This window comes from Salvelinus fontinalis, unplaced genomic scaffold (genome assembly GCF_029448725.1).
Source record: "Salvelinus fontinalis isolate EN_2023a unplaced genomic scaffold, ASM2944872v1 scaffold_0442, whole genome shotgun sequence".
NCBI lineage: Eukaryota > Metazoa > Chordata > Actinopteri > Salmoniformes > Salmonidae > Salvelinus > Salvelinus fontinalis.
The window spans coordinates 1-14,496 of record NW_026600651.1 but is presented as its reverse complement, the minus strand read 5'-3'; the positions used below and the strand labels follow the sequence as shown (position 1 = coordinate 14,496).

General features: G+C 44.7%; 2 protein-coding genes across 3 annotated transcripts; both read right to left on the bottom strand.

The window, feature by feature from the left end:
* Positions 1–70: 70 nt before the first annotated feature.
* On the bottom strand, positions 71–10,339 carry LOC129846071 (zinc fingers and homeoboxes protein 1-like). The gene is made up of 6 exons (XM_055914060.1): positions 9,774–10,339; positions 9,003–9,282; positions 7,176–7,672; positions 6,781–7,002; positions 6,395–6,556; positions 71–6,262 (listed from the first exon to the last, which is right to left on the bottom strand). Exons 2-6 carry the CDS (start codon positions 9,160–9,162, stop codon positions 4,760–4,762), a joined length of 2,544 nt encoding a protein of 847 aa, XP_055770035.1. The 5' UTR covers positions 9,163–9,282; positions 9,774–10,339; the 3' UTR covers positions 71–4,759.
* Positions 10,340–10,432: 93 nt separating this feature from the next.
* On the bottom strand, positions 10,433–14,471 carry LOC129846072 (ATPase family AAA domain-containing protein 2-like). Of its 2 annotated transcripts, none has more exons than XM_055914061.1 (11): positions 14,250–14,471; positions 13,638–13,773; positions 13,232–13,428; positions 12,862–13,021; positions 12,542–12,664; positions 12,245–12,391; positions 11,562–12,010; positions 11,392–11,458; positions 11,176–11,300; positions 10,769–10,897; positions 10,433–10,639 (listed from the first exon to the last, which is right to left on the bottom strand). In XM_055914061.1, the coding sequence occupies exons 1-11, from the start codon at positions 14,433–14,435 to the stop codon at positions 10,607–10,609; spliced, it is 1,752 nt and encodes a 583-aa protein (XP_055770036.1). In that variant the 5' UTR covers positions 14,436–14,471; the 3' UTR covers positions 10,433–10,606. The 2 variants fall into 2 exon arrangements, with proteins under 2 accessions (XP_055770036.1, XP_055770037.1); XM_055914062.1 differs by having other exon boundaries at positions 11,562–12,007.
* Between the last annotated feature and the right edge of the window lie 25 nt (positions 14,472–14,496).

Below are 14,496 nucleotides of genomic sequence, written 5' to 3'. Positions count from 1 at the left end.
CCAATGACAGACGCTTTACTTTCTTCAATGAAATGCTCTAATATTTTCTATAAGAGAAACTCCAGTCATATTTTGAAGTGAAATATTTTATAAGACACCAAAATACACGCCTTTTCGTCCAAATGTATTGTATTTTGTCCTCAAAACAAGTATAAAATATATATGTGTCTAAATCAAGCCACAGCCTCAAAAAACAGTTTGATTTCAATTAAAAAGCATTGCAAAGACTATGGCTCAGGGGACTAAAGCTTTTTCCACTGAGTTTTCAGCTCCAAGGCTACTCTGTCTCAACATAAAAAAATTCCTTGGTTTACCATAACGTTTGCAAATAAACTCTCTCACTTTTCCCAAAGCACCTCAACATATCCAGACACCAAACATTCTTCTCATAGATAACTTAATAAATACAGTAGGAGAAAGGAGACTGACTGACATTATCCATTATAGCTGTAGCTAGCAGAATAGTATATTAAAAGACAGGTTAAAAGATAGTGGGCGCACAATCTAATAGTAAAACTGTTAAGCACGTATTAAAGTTACATATTCAACTTTTGGGTATTAGTACTAAACAAGCACCTTTCTAAATATTGAGAAATAGCAAAGAGGACAGACAGGTAAGAAGTATTGTACTAGGATAAAAACAGTCATGTACTATGGTCACAATGTCACGTCTACCTGTACAAAAAAAAGTAACGTGGATACATTGAGAGTTGCCAACTGAAGAAGGCAAAGAGCCACCAGGCAAAAAATATATATTTTTACACATTAACAGTAAAACGCCATACAAGCTATTAGTTGAAGTTGAGAGACAGGATTAATCATAAAGATTATAAAACCATTTAAAAACAACTTGTCTAATGCAAGCACATAATGCTGTCTAATCTGCAGTCAGGTGATTATTTCATGCACTATATGGATCTCAAAATTCAAATGCATCTTTTACCTTAACTATGGTATAAATAACTGTTCCTGCATGAAAACGTAAACCATTTCACAGCATAACATGCTGCCCAATTTGAAATGTTTATGATGAGCATGAGGTATCCACGATCTTCTCCTCCTCCACCTCTTCTTTTGTCAAGTCTTGATGAAACCCTGCTCAGAAAGAATGAGCCATGCAGGCACATAGGTTTGTCTCCTCAAAAAGGTTCTGAATCCATCCGTTTTTCTGTAAAATGTTGTGATGTTTCAACTAGATTCTAGATTGAGATTCTAGAACCAAAGTGACTAGAACTTGGTAAAGCATGTTTAGAATAGATTGAGAAACCGTTGGTAACTCCTCAGGTCCGGGCCAGGCTAGAACCCAGTGACCAGAGCATATAGGACAAGGCTTACAGGTAAGAAACAATGTCTTGGTTCTACTAATGTGCACATGTCAAAACATGTCATTTAAAATGACAGTTGGGGAGAGCAAAGTCTGCAGACGTTTTCAAAAGAAAAGAAAAACAATACAAACATGCATCTGAACATACATTAGAAAAACACTTGTTTGAAAACAGCCCTGTATCAAGTCCTCCAACACTAGTCTTCATACACACAAGTACTGCAGTCTTAAAAACTATAAACGTTATACATAATTCAAACTCACGTTACACGTTTCCAAGTCAGCAGAGTTTCACATGATTCAAATAGGGACCCACATTGTGCCAGTTGGTTGTGCTGGGGAAGCAGTAGGCCACATACAGTCCACTGATTTTCATTTGTGTCATATCAACACCCAACTTTAGAATTGATCCACAAGGAGAGGGGTAAGTCAATAAGGTGCATCCTCTTGAAAATAGAATCATTTCAGAGGAGGACAATACAAGGCAAAATACTTAGTTTTACAGCGTTCAAAAAGATCTCATATAGAAAGAGATTTGGTCTCTAAAGCCATTAAAGGGTCAAAGGGATATAAGGTGCCTAATCAAAGTTGTTTTCCCCCACAAGAACATGTTAAAGAGATTCTCCGGTACTTTTGTATACATTTTAGCCAGTAGTTCTGAAAGTAGCGTTCAGCTAAATTGTGTACTACCTCACATCACTGACATAGAACACAGAGACCTTGCGGGGTGTCTGAACACTGACACGTCCAGTCCAAAGCAGGAGGTTTAAAAAAATACTTGGTAGTCGCAAAAGTTCCAGAGCATGTCTTTAATAAAGTAGTGGGCAAAGTGCACAATAATAAGTGCTACACTGTCAGTTTCCTTCAGAGACACCACAGTATACAGTACCAGTCAAAAGTTTGGCCACACCCACTCATTCAAGGGTTTTTCTTTATTTTTACTATTTTCTACATTGTAGAATAATAGTGAAGACAAACTATGAAATAACACATATGGAATCATGTAGTAACCCAAACATTATTTTTGTTATATTTGAGATTCTTCAAAGTAGCCACCTTTTGCCTTGGCAGCTTTGCACTCTCTTGGTATTCTCTCAACCAGCTTCATGAGGAATGCTTTTCCAACAGTCTTGAAAGAGTTCCCACATATGCTGAGCACTTGTTGGCTGCTTTTCCTTCACTCTGCAGTCCAACTCATTCCAAACCATCTCAATTGGGTTGAGGTCGGGTGATTGTGGAGGCCAGGTCATCTGATGCAGCACTCCATCACTCTCCTTCTCGGTCAAATAGCCCTTACACAGCATGGAGGTGTGTTGGGTCATTGTCCTGTTGAAAAACAAATGATAGTCCCACTAACCCCAAACCAGATGGGATGGTGTATCTCTGCAGAATGCTGTGGTAGCCATGCTAGTTAAGTGTGCCTTGAATTCTAAATAAATCACAGTGTCACCAGCTAAGTACCCCCACACCTCCTCCTCCATGCTTCACGGTGGGAACTACACATGCAGAGATCCTCCATTCACCTACTCTGTGTCTCACAAAGACACGGCGGTTGGAACCAAAAAGCTCAAATTTGGCCTACAGACCAAAGGACAGATTTCCACCGGTCTAATGTCCATTGCTTGGGCCAGGAAACACGAGCAAGTCTCTTTTTCTTAATGGTGTCCTCTAGTAGTGGTTTCTTTGCAGCAATTCGACCATGAAGGCCTGATTCATGCAGTCTCCGCTGAACAGTTGATGTTGAGATGCGTCTGTTACTTGAACTCGGTGAAGCATTTATTTGGACTGCAATCTGAGGTGCAGTTAACTCAAATGAACGTATCCTCTGCAGCAGAGGTAACTCTGGGTCTTCCTTTCCTGTGGCAATCCTCATGAGAGCCAGTTTCATCATAGCACTTGATGGTTTTTGCGACTGCACTTGAAGAAATGTTAAAAACTTCTTTACATTTTCTGGATTTACTGACCTTCATGTCTTAAAGTAATGGACTGTCACTTCTGTTTGCTTATTTGAGCTGTTCTTGACATAATATGGACTTGGTCTTTTCTTCAGTATACCACCCCTACCTTGTCACAACACAACTGATTGGCTCAAATGCATCAAGGAAAGAAATTCCACAAATTACTTTAACAAGGCACACCTGTTAATTGAAATGCATTCCAGGTGACAACCTCATGAAGCTGGTTGAGAGAATGCCAAGAGTGTGCAAAGCTGTCATCAAGGCAATGGGTGGTTACTTTGAAGAATCTAAAATAAAATAAAAATATAACACTTTTTTGGATACCACATGATTCCATATGTGTTATTTCATAGTTTTGATGTCTTCACTATTATTCTACAATGTAGAAAATAGTAAAAATAAAGAAAAACCCTGGAATGAGTAGGTGTGTCCAAACTTTTGACTGGTACTGTACATACTGGGCCTCCAGGCCCGTATTCATAAAGCGTCTGTATGTATGTAATCTTTTACATTGTACAAAAGTACAGACTCAGAGCTTCGTAATGGTATATTATACACTACAGTTGGAGGAAGCTATGTAGCTTTAAAAATTGCTATTCTTGTATAACCAGTTGAGGAAAAGCCTTAAGGTTGGGTTTTTTTCACACTTGCCAGAGAGCTCGAATTTGTTCACACCCTCTTAAGCCTTAGCCCCACCCATCTCTTTAAGGATTCACACGAGCTCATGGGTCGGTCTACGGACTCATTAGAATCTAAAAGGCTAAACTGATCCTAGATCAGCACTCCTACTCTCGAGTCCCTTGGTTTCTAAGTCTTTCATAGCACAGAAGTCCACATTCAATAGCTAACTTTGGCACCGCAGTTCCTCCAATCAATTTCAATGGGAACCCATAATATAATCTGATTTCACATGATTCATTCCATGAATGTACTTACAGTACTTTGTAATCTCTATAATAATAGGGATATATACGAGAGACATTAGCCATTAAAAAAAGGACCTCTTAATTGCACATAAATAACTGTGCCGAATACTGTAGATTAACAAATGTCAATTTTCCATGAATTATCATCATATCAAATATTGTAATATCAATTGAATTTCAGCATTTTAATGTCTGACCAATTCATATAAAATTAGGTATTTAAAGTACTGGTTGTAATTCTTGACTAGATTGACTAATGGCGCTACACTAGCACTGTAAAAAGGTGCACATATTGTTTGTATTGGTGGGATATTATCGTTCAGTCTTGCATTCAGACAGTACCCTTTAAAACACGTAAGAGAAAGTGAAATGTGTTTGTGCTGTTGGACTAAATCCAACGTTGTGTTCATTTGGGCACACCATAGCAAAATGTTTTGGAACAGAAAGTGAAAATGGGCATGTCTAATTGGACAATTTCATGTAGTCCCTCCCTGTTTCAGTCCATTTTCCTTCCATTTGGTGCCTAACGAACACAGCCCAGCTGTCCTTCACTACTCCGACTGTGTTTTTCTGGCACCCTGAGAGGGCTCCCAAGAATCACTTTCATCAGTGTCGTCATCATCCTCCTCCTCCTCCTCCTCCTCATCATCTTCCTCGCCCACCACGGTGTCATCCTGCTCTTCAGGTACCATCTCATTCTCACCCAGCAACGCTTCCTCTTCCTGCTGCTCCACGTTTACCTCAGCATCCCCAAACGGATCAGCAACCATATCTTCCCTCTTGTGTATCTCAGCGAACCACTCTCTCACCTGCTCGTATCCCATACTAGACTTGGTCACAAGCTCATCCAGGTCCTGCTCATTCAACAACTTGTGCTTCAGGTAATACTCCTTCAGAATGTCTTTCCCAGACTTCAACTTGATGATGGGAAGTGGTGGTGACTTCTCCGTGCTGGTTGACCTCTTGGCCTTCCTGCTCCGAGACCTCCCCCAGCCTCGGTTACGTATCCTCCTCTTCCTGTTTTTGTTGCCGTTCAGTCCCTCTACGTTGCCGCTCTGGTAGTGGAAGAACCACTTGAGGTTGCCGTTCTTGAAGGAGTACCGGGTATCTCCGAACCAGTTGACTACGTAGACCCTGGGCAGCCCGCTCTCCTCTGCCAGCTTGTCATATTCCTCTGTGGAGGGCCATTGGGTACGGACAAAGGCACTCTTCAGGACGTGGAGCTGCTCGGGGGTTTTCTTTCCAATGTTCTTGTCCCCCCTGTTTGGCCGCCGGCTACCCGGAGGGGTCTGGGATCCTTTTCTAGACGAGGTAGCCTCGCTCTCCATCCGCTCTGCTTTCAGCTCAGGTGACTCTGCCTCCACTACCTTCCTCTTCTCTGTGAACCAGGCGTCGATCTCTCTCCTGGTCAGCTTGGTCTCCGTCCTCAGCCGGGTCAGTTCGTCGTCAGACGGAGTACTTCCCTTCTGGTAACTCTCCTCAAGAACCACCAGCTGCTCTGCTGTCTTCTCCTTGAACTTCTGCAATGTGAAGTCTGGGAAGGAGTTCCAGGTCTTGGAGCGTGGCTCTTTCTCTTTGACGGATGGTGTGGGCGGTGGAGAATGAGGGGTCTCGTCGCTGGAGTCAATGACGATGGTGGTGCCGCTGCTGTGACCCCTGGGACTCTGGCTGTCGTGGAACACGATGACGTTGCTGTTCTTGGAGTTGCGCTGGTTGTAGCGCGTGTCGCTGAACCACTTCTTGATCTCCCCTTTGGTGAGGCCGGTCAGCGTCATGAGCCTGGCGATCTCCGCGTCGCTGGCAAAGTGGTTCTTCAGGTAGCTGGCTTTCAGCTCCGCCAGCTGCTCCTTGGACTTCTTGGGACGCATTCCAAAGTGGTCGGCGCTGAGGGCCGAGTTCTCCTGTGGGGTCAGGGAGGGAGGCTGGACAGTGGTGGCTCTCTTCATCTCACTGACGGCTGGGCTGGTCTGGTGGGAGGACATCTTGGGGACCTGGCTGTGGCTTGGCATCCCTGCTACTGTCAAGGTGATGGGTGTGGTCACAGGTGTGCCAACCTGTTCAGAGTTTAGAAGTTTAGAAGTTTCACTCACTCCACAATATTACAACTACAAGACATATTGAGTTGAGAAACTATAAACAGAAAATATGACATTACATCATCCACAATGTCATCAATAAGTACCAACCTGTGTGAAAACCAGGCCTGGCTGCCCTACTATCTGACAGGTCTGGAGGATAGACTGCAGGCCGTTGGCCGCAGCAGAGAGCTGGTGGGCCGGGATAACAGTGATGGTCTGAGGCACCGTGTGCACAGTCCCGTTGAACTGCTTTCTCCTGGCCTCCTCCACCTCAAATCAAAAAGTGGATTTGTCATATGCACAGGATAGACGTAGTGTAAATGGTACAATGAAAAGCGTACTTGCAAGCGCCCCCTTCAACAGAGCGACAACAATTAAAACATATATATTCAATGAGTGAAAATAAGTTTAAAAAAAATCACAATAAAAACACTATGCCCCCCCAAAAATGTGACTCTGGTATAAGACAAACATGAATCTAACAGAAAAAGCACCTCCTCGGGTGTCCAGCTGACCCCGTGCTTCAGACGCTGGGCAGAGAACCAGATCTTTATCTGCTCCTCACTGAATTTGGTCTGAGCCGACAGACCCATGATCTCTGATACTGAAGGGTACGGGAACTTCTTGTAGGTGTTGACCAGGACTGTGTTGGTATCCATGGATTGGTTGTATGAGGGGATGCTGCTGACGGGGATGAGGAGCTGGGCTTGGGCGCTCTGCGGGGAGGGAGGGAGAAAGAGAACGCAAGAGAGAGAGAGTAGAGAGCAAGAGCAGAGAGAGAGAGGTTTTAGTCACTTATTTATCAGTAACATTACATAGTATCAACAGCAGTGAAAGGTGATTTGTTTTATTCAATTTACAATTTCAAAGAATTTGAAAATATGATCACCTGCTGGGCCTGCAGAGCTGAGAGGACCTGGGCCAGACCAGGAGGGAGCTGGAGTCCAGACATATTGGAGCTGAGGACAGAAGATTTCTTATGCTCTGATGACATCATATTGGGAATGTTCAGGAGAACACTGTGTTTCATGGACTCAGTGTAATGTGGGCTCATCTTCTCTACAGGAGTGAGGGAACCCAGCCCCAGAGGTGCTTCGATAGGCTCCTGCTCCCCTTCACTCTCTCCCATCCCGTCACTCTCCTCGGCTGCTTTCAGAGACACGGCGATCCTCTTCGGTTCCGATTTACCCCTCATTTTCATGATGGGGGTTTTGCTGAGTGAGATGCCAGCTGAGGCGGGGTCATCACTCTCTTCCGTCTCATGCTGTGTGTAACCCCCATCCGAGAGAAGGTCACTGAGCGTCTGCTCCAGGGTTGGTTGGTTGCTGCGTTTCACTCCTGTGCAGGTGACACCGTCCTCTCCGCTGGAATGACTGATGTCGTGCTCTGAAAAGTAAATTGCCCAGCTATGTTAGTTTAACTACATCAGAGAACAAGGGTCATTTTCAGGAGTAGAGCACACCATAGCAGATTGGTTTTGAAACAGTAGGTCGATATGAGCATTTCATATAGGTTTCACTCGGTTTCAAAAGCTTTTCTCCTGTTTAGTGCCAACAGAACAAAATCAAATCACATTTTATTTGTCACATGCTTGGTAAACAACAGGTGTAGACTGCTTACTTACGGGTCGTTCCCAACAACGCAAAGAGAAAGATAATAACACAAGGAATAGCACCTGGCCGTGCTGCTGCTCCAGTTTCAACTGTTCTGCCTGCGGCTATGGAACCCTGACCTGTTCACCGGACGTGCTACCTGTCCCAGACCTGCTGTTTTCAACTCTCTAGAGACAGCAGGAGCGGTAGAGATACTCTCGATGATCGGCTATGAAAAGCCAACTGACATTTACTCCTGAGGTGCTGACTTGCTGCACCCTCGACAACTACTGTGATTATTATTATTTGACCATGCTGGTCATTTATGAACATCTTGGCCTTGTTCTGTTATAATCTCCACCCGGCACACCTAGAAGAGGACTGGCCACTCCTCATAGCCTGGTTCCTCTCTAGGTTTCTTCCTAGGTTTTGGCCTTTCTAGGCAGTTTTTCCTAGCCACCGTGCTTCTACACCTGCATTGCTTGCTGTTTGGGGTTTTAGGCTGGGTTTCTGTACAGCACTTTGATATATCAGCTGATGTAAAAAGGGCTATATAAATACATTTGATTTGAATATATCCTCTGAGTAACAATAACTAGGCTATATACAAGGGGTACCAGCACCGAGTCAATGTGCAGGGGTACGATGTAATTGAGGCAGATATGTACATATAGGTAGAGACAAAGTGACTAGGCAACAAGATAGATAATATCAGTAGCAGCAGTGTAAGTGATGAGTCAAGAGTGCAAAATGGTCAATGCAGATAGTTAGTCCGGGTAGCTAACAGTTTTATGGCTTGGGGGTAGAAGCTGTTCAGGGTCCTGTTGGTTCCATACTTGCCGTGCGGTAGCAGAAAGAACAATCTAGGACTTGGGTGGCTGGAGTCTGACAATTTTTAGGGCTTTCCTCTGACACCACCTGGTATAAAAGTCCTGGATGGCATGGAGCTCGGCCCCAGTGATGTACCGGAACGTACGCACTATCCTCTGTAGCGACTTGCGGTTGGATGCCAAGCAGTTGCCATACCAAGCGGTGATGCAGCCAGTCAAGATCGAGCCAGGTGATTAACATTTCAAGAAACAGATGTGAGCAACATGTTGAAGATGAATAAAACCCTTCCCCACCTGTCTCTGGGTCAGTGGAGACCACAGCGGCGTCTGTAAGTCCCTCTGCAGCGCTCTCAGCTCCATCCTCCCCCACCTGCATGTCTGCATCCTGCTCCTCCATCACGTTAGAAGAAGGCAGGACCATGCAAGGTGTTGTTGACTTCCTCCTGCTTGCCATGGTGTAGGTAGGCTATCCTCCAAGATAACTTTGTGTAAAGAGATGTGTCTGGAATGGATGACCTTCCGCTAGTGATGGTTTGATTCACATTCTAAAACCTCTAATATTTTCATCTGTGGACTGAAATAAAAATGTATTTGACAGGTTCCATCCAATATAGTTTCACTTGAACAGCTACAATCTGTATGGATTACTGCATAAATGTAATAGCACGTTCGCTGTACAGTAATTACAGTGAAGTTGAAATGTGTCCTAGCTATACCATCTTTTGCATAAGAAACCTATTGCAATGATTATTTCTGCACACGACTGCAACTTGTTTGTAGCTACTGTCTAGTTTGTAGTAGCTGGTCATTTACAATACGTTTGGACCCAATTGCTCTTAATGCCATTTGTTTATGTAGAAAAAAAATATTGCTATCCAGTGTAACTATAGCAAATTGATTATCTTATTAGATTGCTAGCTATCCAGATCTAGCTAACCTAGCTTCCATTTCTGCATCTAGCCAGCCAGTTTACACCTGGGATAGACATTGCGGCTGGAAGCCAAATACTGTAGCTAGCTAGCCACCACAGTAGGCAGTACAGCAGCTGAGTTTGCGTTTACTTACCAGGACAAGAGGTAGCTTCTGCGCAGGCTCTCCTGCCCCCGGCAATTTGTCTTAGGTTCTCGTCTAATGTTAGCTAGCCTACCTATGAACAGTTCAGCCCGAGCTCTCTGCCGGACTGCAGTAGTTTTGCTCGGAGGCAGGCGAGTCCAGTTCACCGCTGTCTGCAGATGAAAACATGGAACATTTTCGCTGCAACAGTTCTTTTCCCGACTGATATCCCTTTACAGACGTATTCAAAAAAAGGCAGGAAGCTACTACATTAGTCACTTCAAGCATGCCATTTGTCCATCAAATTATATCACACTTTGTGTTCTTTTTTTAATGGCAGTTTTTAATGATTAAGCGGCGTCATCACGTTAATGCGATACGTCTTGACGTCATTCATAGGCGACATCTGTCACGCATGCATGGAGAAATGTTGCTTCAAATAAAATGTCTATCAACCGATAGAAGCATTTAAAAAGTGACGGTCCTGACGTTTGTATTCATACAGTATTTATCGTTACCGTCTGACCACAAACAAACCCTGAGGCTGCACCATGCTCAGTTTGTATTCCGCTATAAACAAAATAGTTACTGGCAATAGATATTTTTCAACCAGTTAACACATCACAATATCGTCTTTCCTTTATGGTATAACAAGACACAAGAACAAATACTTGTAAAAAAAACACTTTAATTAAATAAAAGAAAGAGTATACAAGTTGTTAGAAATATACAAATGTGTATTTCCTATCAAAATATGGTTATAGACTTGTTCTTTATACATTTAGACAACGGGGAAATACTACGTGCAATCCATGACTAGCTACATCTTTATTGTATAAAACTCATTATGAAAAATCTTCAATTTCATTTTCCATTTCCTGGAAAGAGAATAAGAAAATATTAGAAAACATAGAAAAACTCAATTGCTCAATGATATGTTTCATAAGTGCACTTATACATTTAAAAAAAAATACATAGTACAAATTAAAATGTATAGAATGACAAACCTTCAGCAGGGCAGTCTTGTCGTAGTCTTTGCGGTGTCTGTAGATACTCTGACACAACAAGGCGTATAGCTTCTCCAGTTGATAGACCTCATATCCCTCAGTCTTAGACACCGCTCTCTGAAGCAGCTCCTGAAATGAAGGAGCAGAAAATCAGCTCAGCACTGAGGTCTTATATCCTCCATCTTTGTCTAAACGAAGAAGGTGCCTCCGTCTGATTCCAGATCCGTTTGTGCTCTTGCCAACTCTATTGCTGTCATTGTCAAGCCAAAACATGGCTTGGCATGACAATTCCAATAGACTGCCACTGGCTAGTTGCCTTAACCACAGATCTAGGATCAGTTAACAACCTCATTAGGAGGCTCGGGCGACGAGCTGACCCTGGACCAGCTGCAGTGATAATCTGTTACCTTTAGTTTGTTGTGATCCACCACAGGGGGCTTTGTCTTCTGGTCCAGTATCTCCTGGTCAACATCCATCACCTGCTGCATCCCCTGGTACTTCAAGCCCCGCGCCGCACGCCTCACTCCTACTTCTGACAAGAGGACAGAGGGACGGAGTGAGTGTACAATTCAACAAAGTTCACTTAAAAACAGAGTGTCATTGTGGGAAGGGAGGCTGCAAACCTGTGGTATTCTCTTCCTCCACTTCCACTCTCTGAGGCTCAGTTTTGTCTGTAGTGGACGCCTGCCTCTGGGTGAATGAGGAAAATGTTGAAAACAGAGAAATGCAATCAATGCAGCAGGAGAATCATCCATACAAAAAGCAACATCCATTTTACAACAAAATAACATACATTGTCTCCCCCTTCTGGTAAGATGTGGTTTTCCTGGGGGCCAACCACCACTACAGGGTCCTGGGTGCCCTCACTGCTCTGGTCTCCAGCCCTAGCCTCCACAGCTTCCTCCACCCTGGGCTGGGTAGCCTCCGTTGTAGCCTGGCTAGCCTCCTCCGTGGTCCGGCTGTCCTTAGTGTCTTTCTCCATGGGCTGGCTGTCCTGGTTCTCCTGTTGGGCTGGTTCCTCCTGCTCCATGGGGGTCTCCTCAGCCCCGGTGATCTCCAGCTCCTCCAGGCCTGACTCTGCAGCATCACCACCCTCCTCCTCCTCACTCTCTGCCCCTCTCCTCTCCTCCTCCTCTCCAGACTCCACCACAGCAGAGTGGTCTTTAGAAGTGTGAGGAGAGGACCTTTTCCTGATGATGCCATTGCACCAGCGGCTCTTCCTGCGCTTCTTCTTCTGAGCTGCTGAGAAGTAGATGACCAGATAATCAAAGCCAATTCAAAAACCACCTTTATGAATGACTGAATGATGTGTGTAAACATGGTGAGAGAAACTGACAAGGTGTTATCATCGGTCTTTCATTACCAGCAGTTAGTAGAGGATAGATCTGGAAAGCTCTCCGTAGTCTGTCTGCAGAGTAGTGAAATGCTAACCTGTGTAGCATTGTGTGTCTGTACATTATTGAGATGCTTGCTAACCTGAAGGGCGTGGTGTGGTCACAGCTGAGGGAGCAGCAGCGGTAGACTCTTTAGAGGGGCCTGCTGCATCGGTGCTCTTGGCATCCACTGCTCTTGTCTTGGGATGAACGTGATAGTAGGATGGAGCGAACCTTGAAGTGGAGCAACCTGGAAGTTAAGAGAGGCAGTTCATATTTAAATCTATCAGGAATGCTCTTCTTTCATCCATCCAGGAGAGCAGCAGCACAGATCAACTGGTCCCTGAACTCTAGAACCCTCTGTCTGGAACTACTCTGCACCAATAGAATAACACCTGACCTCTTGTGCTACGGGACTCCTTGATATCCTCGCAGATCTTCTCAAAGTCTTCATCCAGTTCGTCTTTGACGATGGCCTGAACAGTGTCCTTCAGAGCACAGGCTCTGTGGCGGATCTGACGATCTGGAAGACACCCAGTACAGACTTGTCACATCAGTATTATTATGAAGTGATGAATGGATAGATTCATGAATTAATAGTTGGCTGAATAAAGTAATGAATGATTAGTTGAATACATTAATTTATGAAATAAATGAAACATTCTCCCATGAACAGGAATACAACATCTGTGAAAATTCTGGATATCGCCGATTTCCTACCTGAAGGATCTTTGTCAGGGTTGTATTCCAGACAGTTCTTCCAGATGAGATCCACGTCGTGTACAAACTCCTTCACGGTCACGTACTTGTGAGTGTCGATGTTGGAGAGGACAGTGGACAGGTCCATGGGCTGCTCTATAACTGTAGCATAGTCAGGTACCTAGACAAGATCCATCAAAACAACAGGTCAGCCATTGTCCATGTGATAGAGATTCTACCATGTCCATGTTTAGACAACATCTGGCCTCTTCTCTTTATTTAACCCTCATCTGATGTTTATACGTGGCTCAGAACACAGCCCTCCCCTCTAGAACACAGCCCTCCCCTCTAGAACACAGCCACTTTTACAGCAATTGATGGTCAGTCTCACTTCCTCCAGGTCGACGGGCTTGGTGAAGGCCTTGAAGCGTTTGTCCTGAGAGAGGCGGTTGGTGACATCACGCAGGAAGAGGCGGAGCTCCCTGAGAGTGTCTTCCTCCTGCTCCTCCAATCGCTGCTGCTCCTTCTCCGTCAGCATTCTCGGGGGAAGAGGGGGAGCCACGGGGAGCACCTCCAGGGCTGCAAGCACTGGGGAGGACAGGGAGGTAAGTGACTAACCACATGACTGAGCGAGTGCTGACAGCTTTGGTACAGAGAACGTGCTCCTCTAATGTTCTACTGCTTGATTACCAGCACCTCATACAATACTTACTAGTTGTGAAGTTGAGCTTGTTTAACCGTTTTGAACCAATATCCAGGATTCCACTAAAATATTTCAGAGTACAGTGCAGCCTTACCTGCTTTCTTCTTGGATGCAGGAGCTTTGGCAGCCTGGTTTAGGATGAGATCGTCAAAGAAGTTCCTTCTCTCTTGTGGGGTTGGGACCTGAACCTGGAGCACCTCTCCATACTCAGCACAGAACAGGTCCTGGACCTATGGGGGGGACATTTACCAAGATGAGTCACCAGGTGAACATAACATTCAGATGAATAGGAATGAACGAGATCATTCTGACTGATCCCCTGCTCAGAGGCCCAACTCCAACCCTCCAGCCCATCCCACAGGGGGAGGGAACCAGTGCACATTTTCTAGGGCTTGTGTCCAGTTGGTGATTAGATCTCTTTTAGTCCTCGTTTGGACTAATCTTCCAAGAGTCCTTAAAAACATCAAAATCCTTATAATCACATATAACGCACAGCAGACAAAATACACTGCCATATTGGTGATGTTAGGGGCGGTGTGTTCACTACATCCTGTTAGACTGCTGTGGGGCGGTGTGTTCACTACCATCCTGTTAGACTGCTGTGGGGCGGTGTGTTCACTACATCCTGTTAGACTGCTGTGTGGCGGTGTGTTCACTACATCATGTTAGACTGCTGTGGGGCGGTGTGTCTGTCTACAGTACCTACCTCAGGGAAGAGGCTGCTGTGGGGGACATTACAGGTGGCCAGCAGCAGGATGGGTGAGAATGAGGGGATGTCCTGTAACAAGCTGAGGAAGGTAGCTCTGAGAGCAGACCCCACCGTGTCCCACCACCGCTGGATGTGAGGGATATAAAGGATACTGGGGGACGTCCTCTTGGCCTCACAGAACATCTACAACACAACATTACAGAACAGTGTTTATATGGACATGCATGCCTCCGCACAGAATATC

What these genes read in the sequence shown, in the direction of transcription:
- LOC129846072 (XM_055914061.1), bottom strand. Translation starts at nt 14,435, where the DNA reads ATGTTCTGTGAGGCCAAGAGGACGTCCCCCAGTATCCTTTATATCCCT. An exon ending in ACAGCAGCCTCTTCCCTGAG is followed by an intron (nt 13,774 to 14,249) that starts GTAGGTACTGTA and finishes TCCCCCCCATAG; the next exon opens with GTCCAGGACCTGTTCTGTGC. An exon ending in GGAGGAAGAGAATACCACAG is followed by an intron (nt 11,301 to 11,391) that starts GTTTGCAGCCTC and finishes TCCTCTTGTCAG; the next exon opens with AAGTAGGAGTGAGGCGTGCG.
- LOC129846071 (XM_055914060.1), bottom strand. Translation starts at nt 9,162, where the DNA reads ATGGCAAGCAGGAGGAAGTCAACAACACCTTGCATGGTCCTGCCTTCT. An exon ending in CTCCACTGACCCAGAGACAG is followed by an intron (nt 7,673 to 9,002) that starts GTGGGGAAGGGT and finishes TTTACTTTTCAG; the next exon opens with AGCACGACATCAGTCATTCC. An exon ending in CAGCTCTGCAGGCCCAGCAG is followed by an intron (nt 7,003 to 7,175) that starts GTGATCATATTT and finishes CCCTCCCCGCAG; the next exon opens with AGCGCCCAAGCCCAGCTCCT.